Raw genomic sequence first — 23,025 nt, forward strand, 5'->3', positions numbered from 1 at the left:
GACAGCGAGGTAGCATGGAGGATATTTAAACACACCAAATTAAAGCTTCGCCTGTCTGGCAACATTTGGTGGTTAACATAATAATCAACCAAACTATGAAAAATGCCATATACTCAAACAGAAATGGACAAATAAATCTAAAATATTATTTGACATAAAAAAGCGATTCGAATGTTTAGAAGTTTTCCCCTGTATTCTGCTGTTTCCTTTGATGTTATTATAAAAGTAATAGATAATAATTGAATTCACTGTGATCCTCTGTAAGTGTATGTTATTCTTGTTATGCAATAAAAAATACATTTAAAAAAAGGTAGCATAGCGGTACTACTGGTGTGTTATATGCTAACGTTAACACTTAATGCAGAAATGTAATAATGAGAATTGTCTATGCAGTACTATTTGTGAAGTTCACAAGTTTTTTTTTGCTTTGATTTTATACTTGTCTTGAAATATTTGACGTTTATCCTTGAATACTTTAATTATACTCAATCACAATTATATTTAGGTAACACTTTATTTTAGTGTCCCTGTTACACATTTTACATTAGTAATAACAGTCAGTTATGGATAGTACATGCAACAAACCATAACCCTAATTATATACTAAGTATACTTACTATTATTTAGTAGGCCTATATATATATATATATATATAAATATATATATATATATAAATATATATATATATATATATATAAATATATATATATATATATATATATATATATATATATATATATATATATATATATATATATATATATATATATATATATATATATATATATATATTTGTGACCCTGGACAACAAAACCAATTTTTCAGTTATTTAAAATTGATTTGTATACATCATTACATCATCTAAAAGCTTAATAAATAAGCTTTCCATTGATTTTTACTTAATATCCAAATGATTTTGGGCATTAAAGAAAAAATTATAATTTTGATCCATACAATTTATTGTTGGCTATTGCCACAAATATTCCAACACGATCTCTTTTGTGGTCCAGGGTCACATTTATAATTATATTTAGGTAACACTTTATTTTACAGTGTCCCTGTGACACATTTTATTTGTATTAATAACAGTCAATTATGCATAGTTATAAACCTAACCCTAATTATATAGTAAGTACAAGTAGTTAATACTATTACTTAGTATTTAATTGTATTACACTGTACCACAGACACCTTAAAATAAAGTGTACCCTATATTTATTTATATATAGCATTTGTTGTGTAATCATATATTCTATACAATGAATATCAGGAAATGAAAAGGCCTGGATATTAAAAAAGAAATGTGCATGCAACAACTAACTGATCAATATCAGACTTGTTGACTTGAAAGTTGAAAGTCATCTTTTATTGCACAATAAAAGATCACATACCATGGTTTGAATTATATGATTGGTCCACATCGGTGTACAGGAGCTATTCGAACAAAACAAATAAAATATCCCAAATAAAAAAATAACATTAAAAACACCCACAACTCTCAGCATTGCTGCAGATTTCATACCAAGAGTATAAGTTCACTTTTTTTTGTCTTGTGTAATCATCCCAATATAGTGCACTTGCTTCAAATGTAACTACGAACGTACAGTACTTCCTTGTCATGAACACTGACCATTATTAGTTGTATCAAACCCATTCAATGTTATTCTACAAGATCTTGAGGAACAGAACTTCCAACATAGGCTCAATAGAGATGAAAGCGCAGTTCTACACGGTACATGATGCTCTAATGTGCCTTGAACACTGAGGACATGACCCCGGATTTTATTCGGTCTGGCTAAGCAGCTCTTTTATATGAAACACTCCATAGTAGCCCGCCTTGCATACACTTAGGTATGGGAACTGCTTCAAATGTTGTGACTGGTCTTATAAGCAGGTCCTGGCATGCAAACACTGACAGTGGCCAAGCAAAATCCAGTCTCCTACTGCGTGCATATTTAAAAGCATTGGAAATATTGAATGCAGACAGCGTCTGACCAAATGACACTGGCGTGTGGTACCCAACAATTCTCGTTCTTCATCGGAAATGCACAATGCGAAACTACTACAACAATCTCCCTTTGATTAATCCATGAAAGATGGAGGTAGGGGCTGAGGGACAAGGCTTTTTGCACTCCAGGAGCAATTATCCAGAGACATATTTATACACATGGATACAGTCAACATTACCATTTGCAGAACAGTTCAGCTTTTATGGGAAAGTAAAATGAATCAGTGTTGAAACCCAATATAGGAGAACATCCAAAACCTGGACACAGCAAGTTTATGTACACATTGCAATACACAAGGAGACAACTTTGAGACAGTAAAACACAATAAATACAGGTAAAATTTGAAATTGATCAGACCTTTGGATGAATTACCAAACAGTTTGAGCTAGAGGAGAAAAACAAAAATGGTTATTTGGAGTGTTATTAGGACACAGAATTGAATTCATTGATCTTCAAATGTTTCAGATTGTTTTTCAGTTTCCAACAATATCGTTGGGTTATTCAAAACTATATATTTCCAACAAACGGTACATTTATCAAATCAATACACCTACAACCAGCAATGCAGCATTCTGTCTGAACTCTCCAGTTGTACATATACTGGCTGTGCTTCTCCTTGAAGTGTCGAAGGCCTTTAATGGAGTTACGACTTATCAAAACGTCAAAACGCGAGGGTAACCTAATCATCTAGGCAAGGTCTGCGGGTTTGTGTTCACCAAATGTTACTGAGAAAGCAGTGCAGGGACAATAGAGAAAGATTAGAGCTAAGCTTTCAGAGTAACAATGAGACATTTTTGAAAGTCAAATAGGCTTTGTGCTTTGCAATACTGTTTCGAATGAGTTGAGAGAGGAAATGGAGCTGGTTATGTTATTTGAAAAGTGTTAAACTTCACAGAGGCCAGTATCTGGACAACTAGAGCGTCTGCGTTTTAACTTGTGTGACCGAGACTGCTTCCCAAAACGCTGACACTGTACACGAGTACTTTGATATATATTTTCCAACATAAAGATGTAACAAACATCCATTTATAAAATGCTAAATAAGGCATTGCAAAGTGAACACAATAAGATAGACGTGATGAGAAAATGGAAATGTCGTATTGGGTGTATCAGGCCAAGTAAAAATAAAAATAAAAGCAAAATAAATTACATAGTGTCACAAATAGTGTGACAAGGCAACAACAGCGTGTTTTTTTAGAAGGTGACCATGATTTTTTTTTGTTTAGACAAGAAATATACAGTACAGGTTTACATAAGTCAAAATGTACAGGAAGTGACATGTGCAAGCGTGCGCATGCGTCCACACAAACACACAAACAAACGAGACGGAACACAATTACAGGTAAACATTCACCAAAAAGACTGTGCAAAAACGTTTTCACATCCGAAAACTGAAAACATGAGTAAGATGAGAAGGTGGAAAATGACTACTCCCACAAAAGAGAGACCCTGTTGCGATTGGGGGAGAAAACAAGTTAAATTATCTCTGGTTATCAACTAGTGTAAAGTATTTTTTAAACAAAAATAAAAAAACACTAGTGCTGATTTTTTTTCTTTACACGTCCCCCCAATATGAGACATACTGGCAAGGAAAAAAAATAACATTGTGTGCTTGTAAACAAAAGTAACAGCAATATACAGCTAGTTAGATTTACATGTTTTCAAAAATCTCGGTCGGTTTTACTGTACAGTATTTTCAAATGAACCAGAGAAAACAAGAGCAATGAAACCCATGAGGAGAACGAGGCAGTCTGGTGTCTTCCTGTCAAACCCAAAGGGCTTAAGTGAATGTGAAATAAAAGAGATATTTTGGTCTTACTTTGGGGGAAGAAATATATCACCCAAAACAAAACTTTCCAGCATCATTTACTCACTTCCAGACCTGTGTGACTTGCTTTTCTTCGGTGAAACAAAAAGGTTTGGGAAATGAAATTCCCCATTAAACAAAAGCACAATGACCAGCGCAAGTAGTCCAAATTAATGATGCATTATATTCCCAGTCAAATAATAGCTTCGCATGAGGAAAAGTAGTTGTATGGTGTAGTTGCATTGTAATTTTTGAAGCTAGACAGCCACTTTATGCTTTCATTGTATGGAAAAGCGCAATGTGAGCATTATGCTTTTGTGCTCCACAGAAGAAAGCCGGTCATACATGTTTAAATGATACGAGGGTGACTAAATGATGATATCTCTTTAAATTCACCAAAACAGTTCTTCCTACAAACGCTTTGTGTCAGGCTTTTATTTTGTATGCCCATGTACCCAAACCTTTTAGAACCGAGTCTCATCTATGGCACTAATGCTTCGCCCTTGACTTGCAGCATCCCCAAGTATATATGTAACCATCTATAAAAATGATTAGTAATATCGCAACGGGACCTTATCAAAGCAACAATGTGGAAACGATACCAAAACCAATAAGACAAACAAAACAACATATAAATCAATTTTGTTTTGGATTGTTCTTTGCCATCAACTTCAAGCCTTGCTCTTTTTTGAGTTTCCATTGCACTCACCATGTTGCACTCATGCCATCTATAGCTTTGTAAAAGATTTAGGTTAAAATCTTCACTAAAATGAATACATAGCAGCAAGCAACTAAGAACAAAATACTGTGGTCCATCAAGAACATATCAGACGCAGCACTGCTGGTAATCTACCAATGGGATGAGTGTTTCCTTTACATTATTATTGAAGTGTTTCAAAACATGAATCTAGGTCTTATGCAACTATAAGAGCATGATCCGAACCACCATTATGGAGTGAGACTGCTGTCTGTTTTTTTGCACAATATCAACATCCTACCACTTTCTGAGAATCTGTGAAAGATGCTAGTGAATAACACCTAATCGAGGGGGGGGGGGGGGATGCTGGGGTCACTAAGAGCGTTCTCCATCAGTAGACAGAACCGTCTGTGTGTCCATTTCCATGATGCAAAAGGAACACGCTAACACCAATGATGATGTTGTCCCTTTGTAGGATTCAAGACCTCTGAGCGTTTGCATGCTTCAAGTGTCTATTTCTTTAGCACACACCCAGAAGGTAGAGTAGATGTCAGTGAAATTACAAGGGCAGATCTATAAACAATAATACATTGATAATCAAAGTCCTATACACAAACTTTTACCGACACGACACACACAAAAGTACTGCGGCCCAAACGTGAGGATGCATTCTAGTCTCCACCATCACACGGGCCTTGAGCATCTTGCTCAGGTTCCTCTCCCATTTCGTTTTTTTCCTTTTCTTCAGTACTTTTATCCTCGGAAGGATCTTCTATATGGTTAGAAGGATCTTTGACCAGAGCCAAATTTACATCATGTCCATCTTCCATTCCGCCCTCTTGGATCTTTCGTTCAGGTGTCTGTTCGACTTTAACCCCCTTTGAGTCCTCGCTGTTCCCGCTTGCTTCCACCAGTCCTTCCTCCCTGACCTTCTTCCTCTTCCTCTTAGGGCTGCCCGTGCTGTCTGCTGCAGGCATAGTGGGCAGTGCCATTATACTGCCTGGTGGCAAGAACATATGCGGATACAACAGACTATGTGACATTCCCGGGATTAAAAAAGGATTAAAGGTCAAATGGCTGCCAGTGCTTGTGATACTACTACTACTGCTAGTGGCTGCAGCCGTAGACACCGAAGCGGACACTTTTTTCTCTTCCCCTCCTTGCTTTGCATCCTCCTTACTCCAGTTCTCCGTGCTCATCGGAGAGCCCGTGTTATCCCGCGGAGGTGCAGCATCCGAACTATCCGTCGGGCTTGAGGTTGAGGTTACGGTTGCGGAGTTCGTAGAAGTCACGCTCGCTGAAGTGGAGGATGCGGTTACGGTGGACATGGTGGATGTCCCCGTGGACAGTGATTGACTCATCATCCCACTCATGTGAGCGCTATACATGGGCGGCTGTACAGCCGCCATGCCATGGAGCATCATGGGCAGCATGCCGAGTCCATTTTTGGCATCATCTCCTGATGCTACCGCAGTGGCGAAACCATGAGGAAAGCCCATGATGCCGGTTAGCGGGATGCCAGGAACATTGCGGAGATTGGGTAAACTAACCAGATCCATACTGCCAATGAGCCCACCGTTCATGAAAAGCGGACCCATGCCAGCAGGAAGCTCGGGAGCTTTGGGCATCTCGCTGCGGGGTCGCCTACCTCTTCTGCGTGGACCGGGATCCCGACTTACGGGTCCAGTGAGGATGCGTGCAAATTTCCCCTCTGGTAGAAAACCCTGGGATATGAAAACAATTATTGTTAAACTTCATTAATATAATCTTTGATATTCTGAATGAATTTAAAGGAACACTCTACTATTTTTAGAAGTAGGGCTTATTCAACTGCTTTCCTACATTTAGATATGTGGGCAAATGCATTTTTGTCTTTGAAATTTTAAAAAGTTTGACAGGGTCACTGCTAGCTTATCTTAGCATAACGAATGGAATCATATGTTGCCAGCTAGCATGTGAAAAGTGATCCAAACCCCCCCTCAATTACTTCTTGTGGCCTGCATATTCACAACGAATACAAATAGCAATGCAGATTAAGACTAGGCAATTTCCTAGGCAGATATTGACTTGAGACTATATGGGGAAGTACAGATGAAGCACTCCTACTTGGGCGCAGAGATATCACGTCTCTCATCCTCACGTCCTCTGGCTGTGTAGCAATCGTAATGTGTTGCGTGATATCACCTAGTCTTAATGTGCATCGCTATTTGTACTCGTTGTGAATACGCAGGCCACAAGAAGTAATTAGGTGGTTTAAAAACATTTTTTAATCACTTTTACTCAGGACATCCTAGTTGGCAGCATAGGATTCCATTCATTATGCTAAGCTAAGATAGCGGCGACCCTGCCAAACTAAAGCAATGCATGCACTGAGACAAAAATGCATTTGCCCACATATCTAATATCTAATGCCCACATAACATGCAGGATAAGTTGAATAAGCCCTATTTCTAAAAATGGTGGAGTATTCCTTTAAGTTACATTTGTACAGTATATGACAAAATGTAAAGATAATTACATTTAATTAATTATAAATAAATTTCTACAATATAATTTATAACTCTCCTTATCTTGATTCTGAGTCAATTGCAGAATTCATAAACCTCCTCTACTTACCCAAATAACATATTAATATACAATAGAGTACTGCAGACTATAGCATAGACTATTACAGAGACCCCATGAGGAATTTCATGCAGATGACATGAACACAGAATCTGTGAAATGGCAGCAAGAGATTAGCAGACTTTGGTTTTAATCCAAGGCAAACTATAAGGATTTTTTGGGTACTTGAGCAAGACCTTTTTACGATTCTGTCTCAACTCTATTTTGGACCTTTAAACTGTAGGCAACATTTAGCTGCTTAACCGTGACCATTAGGATATGTTTAGTTATACTACATTACTACAAACTATACATTCATAAGTGGCTTCAGTGCAACAGCCTCTGATCCACAGCTTACAGTTTCCAGTCTCTTTCTAGACAGAATATGTATGACTCACTGAATGCTTCACCACATCCGCCCAATCAGGAGCCACAGAGTATTCTGAATTTGCATCCAGCCATCGGGAAAGCTCTTTAATTGCTGGAGCCATAGCGCCTCCAAGCTGCAACCAGAGGAATTGTGGCATTAAACTTAGATGAAATCAACATAGAGGAAATAAACAAAAAATGGTATGCATGTTTTTGTTACCCTGCGGCCTGTGTTTCTGTGCACTACCGGGACTCTCTCCTCTCCAGTTAGAGAGCTGACGTCGAGCTTGGTTGGGTCTTTGCAGCGATGCCTTCTTTGCTTTGGACGCTCCAAAAAACCGTGCAACATGCTTGCATTCTGAGACTATGAAAGACATACAATATAAACAAGTTTATAGTAATGTATTAAATTTCAATGATATAATTTATATTAAGGCGAATAAAAGCTGCATACATTTAACATTCACATTTAGGGTCATTCAAATATATTTTTAAAGCAGCTTAAAGGGATATTCACCCAAAAATGTCCTGGCTTTTCCAAGCTTTATAATAGCAGTGAACGGTAGCCCAAAATTTCAAATTTTTGGCTGCCATTCACTGCCATTATAAAGCTCAGAAGAGCCAGGACATGTTTTTATATACAATATTTAATATTTAAACTCTGATTGTTTTTTTCTGAAATCAGAATGTCAAATACACCTAAGGATGACTTGAGGGTGAGTAAATCATGGGATAATTTTCATTTTTGGGTGAACTATTCCTTTACATTACAAAAAAAAAAAAGAGACGATACCATTAAAGTCAACATGAAACAGCATTTACATCTATTTTAGCAGTAATGTGAAGTACTACTAAGAAATGTGATCATTTCATCCAATGGGAATTTAATGAATTGTATAAACTAGGGAATAATGTGCACGCAATTATGCCGAATAACAAGAGCAACGTAAATTCGGAAATAGGGTAAATTTTGATTTCAGGGTCTGTTTGTAATTCTAAAAAGAAAATGCTACAGAAATATTACTTTTTAGTCTGACAACATAAAACTGTTCTGTTTCTAACTTACCGATGGAAAAGCGGAAAGCTCCATGCTGTAGTTGGGGTTTTGTCGGAGCCACTCCATTAGGCCTTTATTGGCCGATTCCCTGTCCACGCTCACACTCAGGGTCTCTGAGGCTGGAGAAGGAGCTGGAGAGGATGCTGGAGGGTGAGTAGGAAGTGTAGTCGGGGTGGATGCAGGGCATTCGGACTGAGAGGATGTTGAGGACACAACAGGCTGGCTGATGCTCTCTGACCCACACTGTGTGATTTACAAAGATAAACACACCAGGAGACAGTGATATTAATAATTACAATTTATTTATATGAGAATAATTTATATTAAATAAAAGTTTTTTTCAAAATAAGATTCTTTTAGAATCACATTAATTCATATTTTAAATATCTTCCTGTTAAAACATTTGAAAAACATTTGCTATTGCTACTATTATAAAGCAATCTTAATCATAATATAAGATGCCATCATATATATATATATATATATATATATATATATATGACTACTGATGAAGAATTTTATCTTTTCTGGTGCTTTTTGTCTCTCTTTTGAGCTTGGCATGATTCGTTTCGAAAAACTAATATACTATGAGGCTAGAATGACATGAGGAAATTTTCCTTTTTGGGCGTCTTGTTGTATCCATATCAGTGATATGTGGTTGCACAAACCTGTTGTTCAGGCAAGTTCATGGGTCGTCCCTTCATAAAGCCGAGATCAGGAGTCTCTACATTTCTTCTTCGTCCTCTCCTCCGTCTCAACATTGAATCATCACGACGAAGACTGCCGTTGACAATCTGCCCTGTGACAGGGTGAATCAAGCCAGCCTGCAAAATGCCAGCCATATCCAATCCCAGCGAGCCTTGTATGGAGCCTATCCCAGTTATTTTGTGGGGCGCTGACTGGACAGTGTGGCTCATATGACTGATTGGCCCACTGTCTCCACCAACTGTTAGTTCTGTTGGTTTGGAGAGGTCAATAGCTGCATCCTGCCAGCCATTAAGGAGGAGAGCGTTAGCTCGATGAGGCACGCCAACCTGGATCTTTTCTCCAAGATGGCTTGGTTTGGCAAGAACTTCCGCCTCAAATTCAAACCCACGTCTGGGGCGTTTGAGTTCAGGGAGAAATGCTGGGGCAACTAACCGCTCCTGTTGGGGACGAGAGTAGTAAATCAATGGGACTGTGTGTGTAAAGAGAATATGCACGTGATGTCCCCGTCAGCCGGAGTGACTGCTGTTAAACCCGCTGAGTGGCAAAAAGATTGAGTGAATGCTGCAAAAAACACACAAACCGCATCTAAAACGGGAAAGAGCTTTGAGATTGACTGTACAAACAGACTACACAAGAAATCAGAGGTACATTTTTTACAGAGCGCCGAAAGCTTCAGAAAAAAGAAGCCAATGGATTGCTGCAATTTACAGAAACAACTGGACTGGCAGCGAAACCTTGATTTGCAGTTATCATTTTGTGCCAATGTTGAATTTTAGGGTAAAATCATACACTATATATTGTATTGACAACTTATTAATTAAATTATGTACAATCTTATATTCTGCTTGATTGGATGTTTTTAAATAAACACTGACAAAAACTATACAAGTTTTAGGGTTGGACAATATGAAGATAGATGTAACATTAATCTAAGTAATCACCCAGATTTAAACCTACCTATATTGTGTTTATATAAAGCATTTACAGGCAAATATCCTTAATGTTTTTCCCCGGTGTTGAAATCAGGCTCATATAAATATCAGGAAACACAATCCTGTTTGCATGTCAATATCCATGGATCATGGAATCTTTGGTAAGTTATAAGGAACATTATTGAGTCCATCCTTCAGTTTAAAGCTACACTGTGTAACTTTTTTAGTTTATTCTTAGCTAAAAACAGTTAGTTCTTTCAAAAATAGATGTGCTCATTAATGTGTATTTACTTCTTTCAAGTAATTAAGTATTCTCGTAAGTTTATAATATGCGGCAGCAGTGGGCAGTGGCTCAGTGGTTCATGTAGGTTGTCTACAAACCAGAAGGTTGGTGGTTCAATCCCCGGTTCCACCTGACCAAGTGTCGAAGTGTCCATGAGAAAGACACCTAACCCCAGCTGCTCCCGACGAGCTGGATGGCGCCTTACATGGCTGACATCGCCGTTGGTGTATGAATGGGTGAATGTGAGGCAAAAATGTAAAGTCCAATATATAAATGCAGTCCAGTCCAATATGCCATTGAAAATACATACGGGTGAGGGGTTCGAATGCTGGTCGCCATGTCGCCCCTCCATCTTGAAAGTACATTAGCCAAAGAGGGACATACCCGTAAATTCAAGCTTCACCTTTCACGTTTTAACACTCGATGGCACCGTGTCGAATGTTAAGAGGGGGATTCGGGGGGATTGCAATGTTAATCTTGGACTAAATTGGCCACCGTAGGAGTTGAAAATGAAATCGGAATTGAGAGGAACAGAAAATAATGTTTCACTGAAAGGTCATTTACTTTTCACCGCTAGATGGGGGAAAATATCACACAGTGTAGCTTTAAACTTATAACTGTTTGTTTTACTCGCGTTTTCCCCGTTTCCCAAATTAAATCCACCTGCTCTTTTGGCACTCATCTGGCTGAGAGAGGTGTATTCCGGTGGGAAAGTGACATCAATGCATACCATATATATATATATATATATATATATATATATATATATATATATATATATATATATATATATATATATATATATATATATTACATGCAAAATATATATATATATATATATATATATTTATATATATATATAAATTACATGCAAAACCTAGAAATATCAAGAAGTTTCCAAAATGTGATTTTGAGGACTTTTTAAGATCTCAACATATATATATATATATATATATATATATATATATATATATATATATATATATATATATATATATATATATATATATATATGTTGAGATCTTAAAAAGTCCTCAAAATCACATTTTGGAAACTTCTTGATATTTCTAGGTTTTGCATGTAATTTATTTTAAGATGAATTTAAGTCATTTAATTTAAGTCATTTCAAATTTGAATACTTTAAAGATTTCCAAACAACTTGAAAAACATCATGTCTGTGGATGTGATCTTACCTTTTGTAAGTGGGGTACTGTGTGTGAAAGATTAAAGTTAAGGCTCTGAGATATAGGCATTCTGGTAGGCAGAAATCCTGCCCTCTGGTGGGCACTGCTGGGCATGCAGGTGTTAGCCAATGCGTTGGGAGAGTCGTACTGTTGACTAGAGGAAGGCCACTTCCCCTTTAAGATAGTATGGCAGATACTGTCAATGCGGTTGATGATCACTCTGTCCTGTAGAGAGCAAAAACAGAAGACACAGTGTATGAAATTGATCAAGCTGTAGCAATATGTGACTGATACATGTCTAGTGGTATGCTGTGGGCTGAAACCAACTTTACCATTTGCATTTCAAGACAAGATTTTCCCATGTTCTGTAGAATATGCAAAATATTCAATATCTATTTTCAGTATAACTAATTATTGAATCATGGTAAAAGACAATAATACAAGCAGGAAACATGACAATACCTTAGGCCACTCTGAAAAGGAGAAGAGTGCTTTCTCCTGTAAAAGCTGAGCAATGGTTGGTTCCCTTATTTCATGGGCATTGTCTGCCATCTCGCACATGGGCAGCGCAAAGCGTGGTGCATCCACATCTCCTAATAGTGCTAAAAAAAGGAATCAGTATTTAAAGCATGCTTCAAGACAGAGACTTAATAAAACTCCCTTGAATTTTTTTCCTTTAGATTTTAAAAACAGTGAGAAACAATCATTCATCAGCATGTAGTCTGTCTTAATAAGTTAGGCAAGTAAAATAGCATGGAAAATATTAAGTGATGATTCTATCAACCAAATCTGTCTAGTGTCCGTCAACAATTATAAATAACTAGTGAGTCAACTATAAATAACTAAACAGTCAGGAGTCAATTGTTCTGCTTTTTGTCTTAAGACAGTTTCGGACTTAAAACTGGTTTGTACATCCTTTTGGTACCAAGAAAGTGAGATAAAAATAGCCTAAACAGCCTCTCAGCCTGTTCAAGATGATCTGGTTTGCTAGTTTTTGGACACTTGGAGAACAGCTGTCCAACAAGCTAAACAGCTTGGACAGGCTAGGGGATCCGCAAGACCAGCTTACACCAGTAAGACACAGCAAACCAGCTTTGCTGGGTTAAGCCGTTCTTCACCAAAAGGGGAAACTGCCATTACTAGTTGCTACATTACTAGGAAAATATAGCGAAGTATTAAAGGGATAGATCACCCAAAACTAAAAATTAGCCCTTGATTTACTCGTCTTCAAGTCATCCTTGCTGTATATGACATCTTTCCTTCAGACGAATACAATCAGAGTTATATAAAAAAATGCCTTGGCTCTTCCAAGCTGTATAATGACAGTGAATGGCTGTTTTTGTTTTGAAGTCGATAAAAGTACATCTATCCATCATATAACTGCTACTACATTCGTAAGTATTCAACAGAATCAAGAACCAAAGGTAAAAAGTCTACAGCCACAATACCTGGTGTCTTTGAGCCTTCATCTTTTATCTTGTCCTTTACATCCAAAACCTCAGTTTGCTCAAGGTGAGGAGTCTGTGTAGTGCTGTCTGGCTCAGGCTTCACATCTGACATTACTGGATCCATGAGGAACTCTTGTTTTGGGACTACATCAAGGCCCGGAGATACAGAGGTGTCAGGTAAGGTAGTTGGAGATGATGGAAGTGAAGAAGGCAAAGGATAATCTGTTGAGAGACTAGTGTTAGTTAGATTGCACTCTTCTATTGGTTCTTTGCAGGGTTCTTCAGAGGGTTCATCCACCAATTGCTGTTCTGCTGGGTCTTGCTGAAACCCTTCACAAGGTTCCTGCAGGGTCTCATCGCAAGTCAAATCATACGACTCCTCTAAAGGCACTTTTTCTGGCTCTCTTAGAGGCTTTTCGTAAGATTCTTCCAAGGCCACTTCACAAGGATCTTTCAAGTCTCCTTCATTGGAATCATCAAATGTCACCTTGCAGTCCCCTTTCTGGGAATCATCAAGACAATTTTCCTGTGGAGACTCTATTGAAGGCATCTTGTCAATTTCATCTTGAGAATCCTTAGTCTTCAGACTGACTGGAGAAAGGTCTTCTTTCTCAAAATTGAACCCTATGCTTTCAGCTCCTCCTGGACTGGGAACATCATGTGTGATGTTTGAATCACTAAGCTTGTCCTCTTGATCCTCACTAATGGGATCTGCCTGGTCAAGACTCACATCCGCGAGACCAAGAGGTGGTGGAACATATTCTGGAAGACTGGCTGATAGATCTGTCTGATCCACAGATGCCTCTCCAACATTGAGGTCTTTGAATAGCATGAAGCTTGGTGCCAGAGGCTCAACAGGGTTGCTTTGAGAGTCTGAACTGGGCATGCTCAAACAGTCGGTTAGTGTTTCATCACCCTCATGTCCATCATCTGGTTGAGGAGCATCCAGAAAGCTGGGTTCCAAAGCTTGTGCTCCTAAAATGGGATCAGTCTCGTTGAACATGTCAGAGGTTTCAACATGGTCTGAGCTTTCCCATGGAGTTTGAAGTTCATCGAGTTCAACAGAAGGAGCCATTAAGCCAGTCTCCTCCGAGGATCCTTGCTCTCCCACCAGAACATCGCTACGAAGTTTCCCAGCTATGGAGTCCGCCATGTCTCCTTGAGTCCCATTGAGCTCCCCTTGCACACCATACGAATTTAACATATTCTGCCCACCTGTTGCAGAATTGAACGGGAATCCGTTGAAGGCCTCTTTACCAGATTTGCTATGTAGTGTGTCTGATGTCAAGCCTTCATGTTGTAAAGACCCCAACTCCAGTGAGTCATCTAATGGAGGGCAGTCCAAAAATCCTTCCCTGTTTCCTGTACCTATCCCCAGGGAACTTCCTGGCTCTGACACCACCACCTCTGTGGGCTGGTGATGTCCATGAGTATGGACAAGTTGTGTTGGAGTGTGGGGAGAAGGTGTGTGGTGATAGTCTGGAGGTTGTGGGGACTGACAATGTCCAAGGTTGGCATCATACAAGCAGCAATGATGGTGGGGCAAGCCTGGGACTGGATATCTGTGGTTTTCTTTATGAACATAATTCCGATGGGCCTCCAGGAAGGATAGTTGTGGGTCATTGAGGATGTAGAAGTCAGTTCGACTCAAGCCATGCTTAGCGACACCAATGAGAAGATCACGGTCATGTTTGCCACACTCCCACCAGACAGGCAAGTACAGACTAGGGCGACAAAGTTGCAGTCGTGCCCCCAGGAGTGGGTGCCGCAATACTTGCTCACGGACCTTTCTCAAAAGCTCGATACGGTATAATGTTCGGGCAGCTCGCTCTTCTGTAATGGGCTCCACACACAGAGAAGGATCAACGCTACCTACGAGAGACAAGAATTTGTGTATACATTATGACAGATTGAGCTGCTATTAATCTTTTTACAAACTATCAACTCAAATATCCATTTTACCTTCATCTTTTCTAGGCGGCAGTCTACACGCAGTGCGACACATTGAAACAAAGCTGTGGAAATATCTCTCCAAGCTTTCGTCCGTCTTCCTCTCCAATCGGGCAAGGGCACGGAACTGGCCCCAGTCAAAGGTTTTCTTTTCTGGGTCATACACTACTCCAAACGAGGACACTGTGCGATAGAAGTCAGCCTGCTCGCGACGTGTCCACCTGTGTTAAAGGCAATGTGTTATCTCAGCAGAACATAAACCTTAAAATCTGCCTCAAATACAGAAATAACAGAATTTCCAGGATAATAATCTCTTACCTGATGCAGACCAAACAACTATTCTTCCAATGATTTTGCAAACCATTTCAGTGTTTATACAGTCCTTCAGGATTTTAAGCTAGTCAGTAATGCTGTTGTTGCTAACTAATTAGTGTTATGAAAGCCCTGTATAATTAGTCTGATTTCTGGTTCACCTCAACTTAATCAGGAGCCTTTAGGGGGGCATTTACCTAAGACATGTACTCACATTTTAAAAACAGCTAGGGGTGCAATGAAATTGATTTTTGTTTATGTGAAAGGGTCTTTAAAACACAATACTCTGGCGAGATGCTCAAAAACAGTGTAGCTGAGATGTAGAAAAAAAAGAAGGCATCAATAGAAACAAATTCTACAATACCATGACTAAACAACAAAACTGCCGTAACGTCACCTACCTTCGTTGCCACTCCAAAAAGAGTGGGTCAGGCTCAGTTGTGCAGTGCCTAAACTCTCCAATTTGCCATGTCACAGGTGCAAGTCCATCGTGTAAGAGGAAATCATGGCGAAGCGGCTCACGGCGTGTGTAGCGCTGATATGCTGTAATGAGGCGGCGTAGACGTGCTGTAAGAGCCGAGCCTGCCGGCCACTGTATCCGCCCCTGTTCCATCATCTCCGTAATTAGGTCTCCTGCGAGAGATGCTGCAAAGCCCCCTTTAAAAGAAATGCAACTTTAGACTCAAACTGCTACTCAAATAGCTAAAACAAACACTACTACTGCAACTCAAATGCTACTTTTTGTTGCATACTGGTAAGATCATCTTAAAGAGCGGTCACATTAGGTCACATTTTGTGTTGGATTCATACGGATGCTAATGCTAGTGAGCAGTTCAATACATTTGTTTGGCCTTTTGTTGCATACTAGTTTAAGTTTTTGAAAACTCTGACCTGTAATTTTATAATAAAGTACAATTATAATATCTGTCCAATAGAGGATTCAAGCTGACCTTCAGTCTGAAAAGGGAGAGAAATAATTTCCAGCAGGGTACAAAAGTTACAGTCTACATATAAGATGCAAAAGATCTACTAAGGATCACTAGCTGTATCATTGAAGAAAGGTAGGATGGTGAAGATAATGGGGCATTTCTGCAAGTAACAACATGTCCTCATATTTGGCACAAATATACAAGAGAATGCAATATATATATATACATATATATATATATATATATATATATATATATATATATATATATATATATATATATATATATGGCTGGATTTTTTTTCTCAATTTATCCAATATTGGAAGGTGTAACAAAAGTAAATAATTTAGAATATATTCAAAACAGATATCCTGGAGTGTCCATATCCTGTTGTTTAAGTTTAATGCGTGGTGCTAAATAACTTTGCATGCAGAAAAGCTAGTGTCACCCCCTAATAGTATTAACAAACAATTAAAGGTTTAATTACAACAGTAACAGTTAATTCATTCAACATGCATGAATGAATAAATACAGGGTTTCAATACCTGTCACTGTAGTGTCATTTTTCCCTGTTTCCTCTGACATGGGCTCCTCCTTTGTAAAAGAAAACTTTACTTAAATGAACAGTCTGAGCATTTGGTTAAAACGCTTAGCCAAATTCATCTAACCTCATATTCTTTAGACTTCCAATTATTACCTTGATCTCTACTTTTTCTTCTAATTCCTCAGACTTCATGTCGTTTTCCTCTTTAATTTCATCATTCTTGCTGATACTTCACAAGAAGAAACATGTTTATAATTGTTAGCAAAAGGTGCAATTGTTATATTCCCACATACAGCTACATTATCTCAGCAACTCATTTCAAAGGATATTACCTGTCAGGTGCATCTGAAGCGGTTTCTGCTCCACCTTGTTCTACTGTCAGTGCAGTAACATCAGGCATACCCACCCGCTCCAGGAAGCACAGAGCAGGGTCAGCACGCATGGCGTTATACCGCTCATACCCTACATGGGACACAAGTTAGAGCACATGATGAAAGCAGAAGTCAATAGGAACCATATAGACATTTAAAGTATTTAAAAAGATGCATTCAAAATGCATCACATTTTGCTAAAAAGTCACAAAATGGCTTGTATTTATGTCTCTGCACAGTTTTCATTGCAATATAGTGTTTGCATTAGAGTTGCATTGCAAAACTGGGTGTGACGGTTGCACCCATTCTTCTATGATGATGTCTCACCATGTTTGTGAACTCCAATAAGCAGCGATTTATCCGCCTCAGCATCCCACCAAATAGTAGGGATCTCAATGTAGTCGATATCAGGCAGGGTGACCTCCAGTTTACTGCAGAAAACACACAGATCCTTACATATTAGGCTACTGTACAATGACAACTGCTTTATACAGAGTTCAGTGAGTATTCATGAGGTTAAAATGGATTGTAGGCCATATAGTACCTGGCTGGGATCCCTTCAAGAGCCTGATTAGCAGCCTCCCCCAGCACTTCAACCTTCAGATAGTACAGCATTCGCACCCTCAGTAGCACCCTGTTCATGTCAGGACACATGGTGATTACACAATTAAAACTTGTATATAAATTGTTATTATTTCAGTATTATGAGATCAGACATATTGCAAATATATTTTTATGGCTGCCCGGATGTAGGATGCAAATCTTAATTATGCACCCCGATTAGAGTACTCACTATTCATGTAGGGTGCAAAATGTACTTTTGCTACACTGCCATTACACAATCTCTACATGTTAATTTGCATGCATTTCAGAATGTTATTTTGAACATGCTTGTTTTCTGTGTGAAGTCTTACTTGTTGCAGTGTTGTTTGAGGTGTTTCTTGTAGCTGTCGTCCTGAAGCACGACCTCTGGGTTACAGTGGGCCAGCCAGTCTGCATTCTTAAGCTCAGGTGGACTCAACTGGTTCTTCAGCTTCTTGCCTTTACGACCCCGCGGGACAGGAGCAGACAGACCTGGACAGGTGAAACGCAAGTATTTCATGACAAATCTTCAGCAGTCAATTCATTCAATTTAAGTAAACAAATAATCAAGAATTAGGAATACTTATGATTAAACAATGTTTAATTTTCATGCATTTTATTGATTAAATATACTGACTGTCGATCAATTTCACCACAGATGTTTTCAGTGATCATTCAAGTAGTGAAAGCATTTATGATGTAACTTGTGGATGTATTCACTATTATATATGGACATTAATAATGTTTTAATTATTATTGGTTTAAATTGAACCTAAATTAAACTAATGATCAATTGAATTATTAATTGAATTAGTAGCAAACAAATAAAACTGTAAATGCAAATTATTTAAATAAAAATATTATTTAATCAATCAGTAATTTTTAGTATATATATATATATATATATATATATATATATATATATATATATAATTTTTTTTAATGTAATTAAAACCTTTAAAAAAATAGAATATGGTACAATTGTAATATTAAATGTTCATTATTAATGGATTAGTGTATTGTTCTATTTAAATTTCAATTGATTATGGCTAATCACGAATAAAGTCACCCCAAAATAAATGAATGAACTGATGCAAAAGAATGACTGAAGTTGTGAACAAATTCATTAATAACCTGAGTGGTTTTGCAGTGCTTGATTATGTCCGTCTTTAGTGGGTGTAATCAGATCCCAGATGAAGCTTTTAATTTTGTCATCTCCTTTATAATGACGAACACAGTAGACCAGGAGAGCCCTGCACAGCACCTCCATGTCTCGCTCCGACAGGTGCCATTTAAAACGCCCATGATTGAGAATATCCTTCCAGCGACCCCACCTGTACAATCAGCAAAGACATTTCATCAGGGTCTGAGATGTATAATATAGCTTTAGGGCTACAATATGTATTCCAATATATGGTTTGCATGATCTGCAAATGAAAGTGCAGAAAACTGTTGATTTACTTTAGTTTTTTTTAAACAATACTTGTTTAACAGTCATTTGATTAAGAGCCTGTTATATGGCAACAGAAGGCGTCCTAGAAGGAATGAGTGGGCAGTCGCAAAGCAAATGAAACACTGACCCAAAAATAAGAAGGTTTTTCTCCACTCTGAAGCACTCTGCTCGGAGGTAGCGTCTGTTGCGATCGCTGAGACGTCTTGTGCGACAGGGTCGTTCTTCTGAGTCGCTGTCCAGTTCAGAGAACTCCATCAGTTCATCATCCTCAAACGAATTGTAGTGACGCGTCTGCTTCCGTACGCGAGGTGTGTCGATCACCAGACTCTCCTGGCAGAGACACAGACATGAGTCAGAAAGTGGTGCCGTCTCAATATTTCTCTCCTTAAATGCCACCAATATGCAAACAGTCTAGAGCGCACACATTCACAATCACACATTAATGCAAGCCATCTGTTTTGACTCCGCTGATATTCAAATGAATATCACCCACTGGTGAAGTCTATGAGCTGATTCTCTGGCATTACACCACCTGAGTCACAGTGAGCTCACATGCAAAGCTTCAGCTTTTAAACTCTGTTTTACCTTTTCTGCCTTGGAGTCAATTTCCAGTTCAGCAATTTTGGCCCACTTTTGCCAGAAATTTGGATCATCCAGAGAGATGTCTGTACGATTCCCTGAAGACACAAAGCTCGCCTGGAATTGGTAAATAATAAAGAATTATAAGCACTTTATCAAAATAGATTTTATCACACATCTAAAAGCCTGTGTTTTACTGATATGTTGGAATGCTTTTTAAATATATTACATTTGCATAACTGCCCTAATTTACGGACAAAAAATAGATACCAAGAAAAAACCCTGATCATTGGATTTGATCCATACCACATCTCACAACATTTTTACAGATTGCAATTTAGCACAAAGTACCAATCTAACATTTGTAGACATTTATATATAGAGATGGACTGTGAATATGTACACACACGCGCGCACAAGAACGCATTACATTGATCAACAGTAAAGACATCTATAATTAAAACTTTTTTATTTCAAATAAATGCTTATCTTTTGAACCATTCATCAAAGAATTCTAAAAAAAATGTTTATCATGGTTTCCACAAAAATATTAAGCAACTCAACTGTGTTAAACATTGGTAATATAAATTGGGGGTTTTTTGAGCAGCAAGCAAATCATCATCATAAAATGATTTCTGAAGGATCATGTGATACTGAAGACTGGAGTAATGATGCTGAAAATTCAGCTTTGATCATAGGAATAGAAAACAGATATTTTTACTGTATATTTGATCAAATAAAAGCAGCCTTGGTGAGCATAAAGAGACCTTTTAATGCTTTTAAACGGTAGTGTATACCGAGATGTATACCTTGGCAAAAGTTGATCCCTTCCCCTCAGACTGGATTGTGATGGTCTGTGTGCGGCGCTGCAGGATCTGATCAATATCCTCCTCGCAAAATTTAGAGCCCTCATCTTCCTCATCCATGAGCGCCCCGTACGCCCCCTTCCTGAGAAGATCTTCTACCTCCATCTTAGACAGCTGCTGAACCTGAAAGAGGAAGGTACAGTAATTAGCCAATACTGTCCTAGTCAGTGTAGCAAGTCATCATGGCATAAACAAAATATAACACTTCTGCGGAAGAAATAAGACTTTGCAATTGATGCAACTGAATTTTTTTTTCTTCTACATGACCAAACGAAATCAAAGACATACGCGTCTTTTTAATTTCAAACAATTTTACCTCAGTGGAAAAAAGGAAGCAAAACTTTCCAAAATCACTGTGGGTCATGATGTTTTGTTTAGATGTGTTTCTTGCAGAGACTTTAAAGCAAGGATTCCAAATGTTTTTTATCCGAGTTCCCTTGAGATTTTAAGTTATTATTTCAATAACTGAACTACACATTCACATGTTTATGATTCTCTGATGGCCTTTTAATGGTCACATTACACAAAGAAAAATAAATAAATAAAATATTTTATTTTGATTGTTTCTATTTTAAAATGTATTTCATTTTCATTTTTATGATTTAATTAATTGTTAGCTTTTCATCACCCCCAAGGGATCGCAGAGGATATATATAATTATTTTTTTGATTAAGGCTGATACAACTGAATCAATTCAACACTGGCAGATGTGGAAAAACAGATGTTGTGGATCCCTCACCCCATTCAGACTGCCCTTGCGGTTGATGTCCTGCAGAACTGCCTTGTCCAATCCCAGTTTCAGACTGGCCTTGTCAAACATCTCCCTCTCGTATGAGTTTCGCGTGATAAGTCGATACACTTTCACCGCTTTGCTTTGACCGATCCGGTGGCAGCGAGCTTGAGCCTGTGAAGTTCAAAGCATGTTTATAAAAAAGGCTCTTTCCATGTTTTTTTGGAAAGGCTTTTGTTCGTTGATAAAAGGTTTTTTTTATATACGTGATGGATATCTAAATGAAAGAGTCCGTTCCACTGTATATAAAAGACACTGCACATTCACACCTGCAAGTCGTTCTGCGGGTTCCAGTCGGAGTCGAATATGATACAGGTGTCCGCGGCGGTGAGGTTGATGCCCAGACCTCCTGCTCGTGTACAGAGGAGGAACACGAAGCGATCAGAGTCCACCTTGCTGAAGCGATCAATGGCAGCCTGCCGTAGATTCCCCCGAACTCTCCCATCAATCCTTTCGTACGTATACCTACACGCAGCATACAAATTTCAGATGATAAGAAATTTCGGTAACACTTTATTTTAGGGATCAATTCTTGTTATTAACTAGTTGCTTATTAGCATGCATATTACTAGAATGTTGTCTGATTATTAGTACTTATAAAGCACATAATGCCTTATTCTGCATGATCTTATTCTACATCTTTTAATCCTACCCAATAGCTAAATGTAAACAGTACTAAAACTACCTTACTAACTATTAATAAGCAGTAAATTAGGAGTTTATTGAGGCAAAATTCACAGATAATAGTAAATATGTGTTCCCTATGCCAGTGGTTTTCAAACCTGTCCTTGAGGCACCCCAGCCCTGCACATTTTGTATTTCTCCCTTATCAGACACACCCAATTTAGTTATTGCAGACTCTCCTAAAGAGCTGATGAGTTGAATCAGATGTGATAAATGAGGGAGAAACACAAAATGTTCAGGGCTGGGGTGCCTCCAGGACAGGTTTGAAAACCACTGCCCTATACTAAAGTGTTACCGACATTTCCTACATCTACCCTACCCTTTATCCATCACAGTTTTCATATTTGTTTGCTGTTTAAAGCTATGTTTTGAACTATTTTGATGAATGTAATCAACCATTCAAAAGTTTGGGACTGGAAAGATTTGTTTAATGTTTTTGAAAGAAGGCTCTTATGCTTGCTAAGGCTGCTTTTGTTTGATATACGGTAATTATACTGTGAAATATTATTGAAATTTTAAATAAACATTCTCTCATGAGCCTTCAGAAATCATTCTGATATGAGGTTTTACATTTATTATTAATAAAGTTTCCACAGTTAATATTTTTGTGGAAACTATGATACATGTTTTCAAAAGAACAGCATTTATTTGAAATAAAAATCTCTATAACAATGCATGTCTTTACTGTCACTTTTTAGCAATTTAATGCAGCTTGCTGAATAAAAATATTAATTTATTTTAAAAACATTAATCTTACTGACCCAAACGTATGAACAGTAGTGAATAGTGTTACACTAAATGTACATAAATTGTGTAATGAATAGAGTAAATTAGATATTTGCCGGAACAAAACATTTGTATTATGTA

General features: G+C 38.0%; 1 protein-coding gene across 4 annotated transcripts in view; it reads right to left on the bottom strand.

Annotated features, from left to right (window-relative positions):
• Positions 1–1,344: 1,344 nt before the first annotated feature.
• The window catches only part of chd6 (chromodomain helicase DNA binding protein 6), a 53,145-nt gene continuing 31,464 nt past the window's right edge, over positions 1,345–23,025 (bottom strand). For 2 of the 4 annotated variants that reach the window (XM_067460410.1, XM_067460407.1), the window contains exons 17-39: positions 21,744–21,939; positions 21,424–21,588; positions 20,628–20,807; positions 19,825–19,935; positions 19,367–19,569; positions 18,921–19,120; positions 18,119–18,278; positions 17,749–17,838; positions 17,532–17,635; positions 17,166–17,295; positions 16,987–17,062; positions 16,835–16,883; positions 15,762–16,017; positions 15,061–15,269; positions 13,099–14,970; positions 12,113–12,252; positions 11,983–12,015; positions 11,660–11,875; positions 9,212–9,688; positions 8,553–8,786; positions 7,707–7,850; positions 7,516–7,620; positions 1,345–6,237 (exon numbers count right to left, since the gene is read on the bottom strand). In XM_067460410.1, coding sequence (XP_067316511.1) covers positions 5,185–6,237; positions 7,516–7,620; positions 7,707–7,850; positions 8,553–8,786; positions 9,212–9,688; positions 11,660–11,875; positions 11,983–12,015; positions 12,113–12,252; positions 13,099–14,970; positions 15,061–15,269; positions 15,762–16,017; positions 16,835–16,883; positions 16,987–17,062; positions 17,166–17,295; positions 17,532–17,635; positions 17,749–17,838; positions 18,119–18,278; positions 18,921–19,120; positions 19,367–19,569; positions 19,825–19,935; positions 20,628–20,807; positions 21,424–21,588; positions 21,744–21,939 — 6,403 coding nt within the window. In that variant the 3' untranslated portion in view covers positions 1,345–5,184. The remainder of the gene's footprint in view (positions 6,238–7,515; positions 7,621–7,706; positions 7,851–8,552; positions 8,787–9,211; positions 9,689–11,659; positions 11,876–11,982; positions 12,016–12,112; positions 12,253–13,098; positions 14,971–15,060; positions 15,270–15,761; positions 16,018–16,834; positions 16,884–16,986; positions 17,063–17,165; positions 17,296–17,531; positions 17,636–17,748; positions 17,839–18,118; positions 18,279–18,920; positions 19,121–19,366; positions 19,570–19,824; positions 19,936–20,627; positions 20,808–21,423; positions 21,589–21,743; positions 21,940–23,025) is intronic. The other 2 variants (XM_067460408.1, XM_067460409.1) reach the window with 2 other exon arrangements.

This window comes from Pseudorasbora parva, chromosome 12 (assembly GCF_024679245.1).
Source record: "Pseudorasbora parva isolate DD20220531a chromosome 12, ASM2467924v1, whole genome shotgun sequence".
Taxonomy (NCBI): Eukaryota; Metazoa; Chordata; class Actinopteri; order Cypriniformes; family Gobionidae; genus Pseudorasbora; species Pseudorasbora parva.